Raw genomic sequence first — 1,429 nt, 5'->3', positions numbered from 1 at the left:
ATATATATATATATATATATATATATATATATATATATATATATATATATATATATATATATATACGGTGCAGGTGCTGCGGTGCGACTCTGAGTCTATGGAGGCGAATGCGGCGATCATTGCCTTCAAGCAGCTGCAGACAGAGAAAGGAGACATTGCATGCGTACGTCTGCTGCTGCTGCTGCTGCTGCTGCAGCTGCTGCTGCTGCTGCTGCTGCTGCTGTTGCTGCTGCTGCTGCTGTTGCTGCTGCCGTTTGTGTTGTTGTTTTTTCTGCTGTTTCTGCTTTTGCCCCTGCTGCTACTCCTGTTGCTGTTTTTGCTTTCGTTTGTATTGTTGCTTTTGCTGCTGTTGCTGCTGCTGCTGCTACTGCTGCTACTGTTGCTGCTGCTGTTGCTGCTGCTGCTGCGTGCAGGCGGCGTGGACAGCAGAGGGAGGGGTGCTGTCTATTCGTCTCCTCGATAGAGCCTCAGCTGAATTGCTGCGAGAGCTGCAGGTTCGTCGCTGTCTCCTTTTGTCTCCTTCTGTCTCCTTTTGTCTCCTTCTGTCTCCTTTTGTCTCCTTTTGTCTCCTTCTGTCTCATGCTGTCTCCTTCTGTCTCTTTCTCTCCTGTTGTCTCCTGCTGTCTCCTGTATCTTTCTGTCTCTTTCTGTTTCTTTCTGTCTCCTTCTGTCTTTTTCTGTCTCCTGTCTACTGCTGTCTCCTTTTGTCTCCTGCTGTCTCTGCTTTCTCTCTCGTTCGCTTGCTTCTTGCTGCCTGTCCCTTACAACATTTTGTCTCCCTGCTGCAGCTGTTCTTTCCACCTGTGATGCTGCTGCTGCTGCCGCTGCTGCTGCTACTGCTGCTGTTGCTGCTACTGCTGCTGTTGCTGCTGCTGCTGCTGCTGCTGCTGTGCCTCTGTGTAGGGGTGGATAGAGACATCTCTGCCCTCAGAGTGCGGCTTCACTGCAACAGCAGCAAGAGTCCCCGCGGGCTCTCCTTCTCTGTATCTGCAGCTGTGGGTGGCTGAGCAGCAGCAGCTGCTGCAGCAGCACGTGCAGCAGCAGCAGCAGCAGCAACTGCAGCAGTTGCTGCTGCACCAGTGTCGCACTCAAGACGATGACGGTACATCAGGAGCCTCCATAACAGCAGCAGCAGCAGCAGCAGCAGCAGCAACTACAGCAGCAGCAGCAGAAACAGCAGCAGCAGCTGCTGCTGGAGACGCAGCAGACACAAGCTTGCTGCAGCAGCAGCTAGAACTGAAGGCTCTTGCTGCTCTTCGCTCGCGGCTGCCGCTGTGGGCCCCCCTGCTGCGCTCCCTTTGCTTCCTCTCGGTGCCGGTGCAGCAGCAGCTGCTGCAGGGGGCCCCCCCCTCTCTCCTCTCTCTGCTGCAGCGGGGCAGCAGCAGCAACAGCAAGGGGGCCGAGGGGCCCCCTGGTGTCTCCTCCTGGG

At 54.8% G+C, this 1,429-nt stretch overlaps 1 protein-coding gene across 1 annotated transcript in view; it reads left to right on the top strand.

Annotated features, from left to right (window-relative positions):
- Positions 1-97: 97 nt before the first annotated feature.
- The window catches only part of EMH_0080760 (uncharacterized protein), a gene marked incomplete at both ends in the record, with an annotated part of 1,773 nt that continues 441 nt past the window's right edge, over positions 98-1,429 (top strand). Inside the window, 3 exons of the mRNA XM_013500299.1 lie at positions 98-163; positions 414-494; positions 904-1,311. Of these exons, the coding sequence (XP_013355753.1) occupies positions 98-163; positions 414-494; positions 904-1,311 (555 nt within the window). The remainder of the gene's footprint in view (positions 164-413; positions 495-903; positions 1,312-1,429) is intronic.

Source organism: Eimeria mitis, genomic scaffold (genome assembly GCF_000499745.2).
Source record: "Eimeria mitis Houghton genomic scaffold, Emh_scaff5246, whole genome shotgun sequence".
Taxonomy (NCBI): domain Eukaryota; phylum Apicomplexa; class Conoidasida; order Eucoccidiorida; family Eimeriidae; genus Eimeria; species Eimeria mitis.
Note: the sequence above shows the minus strand (reverse complement) of the source record. Positions and strands in the feature narration are given on the sequence as shown.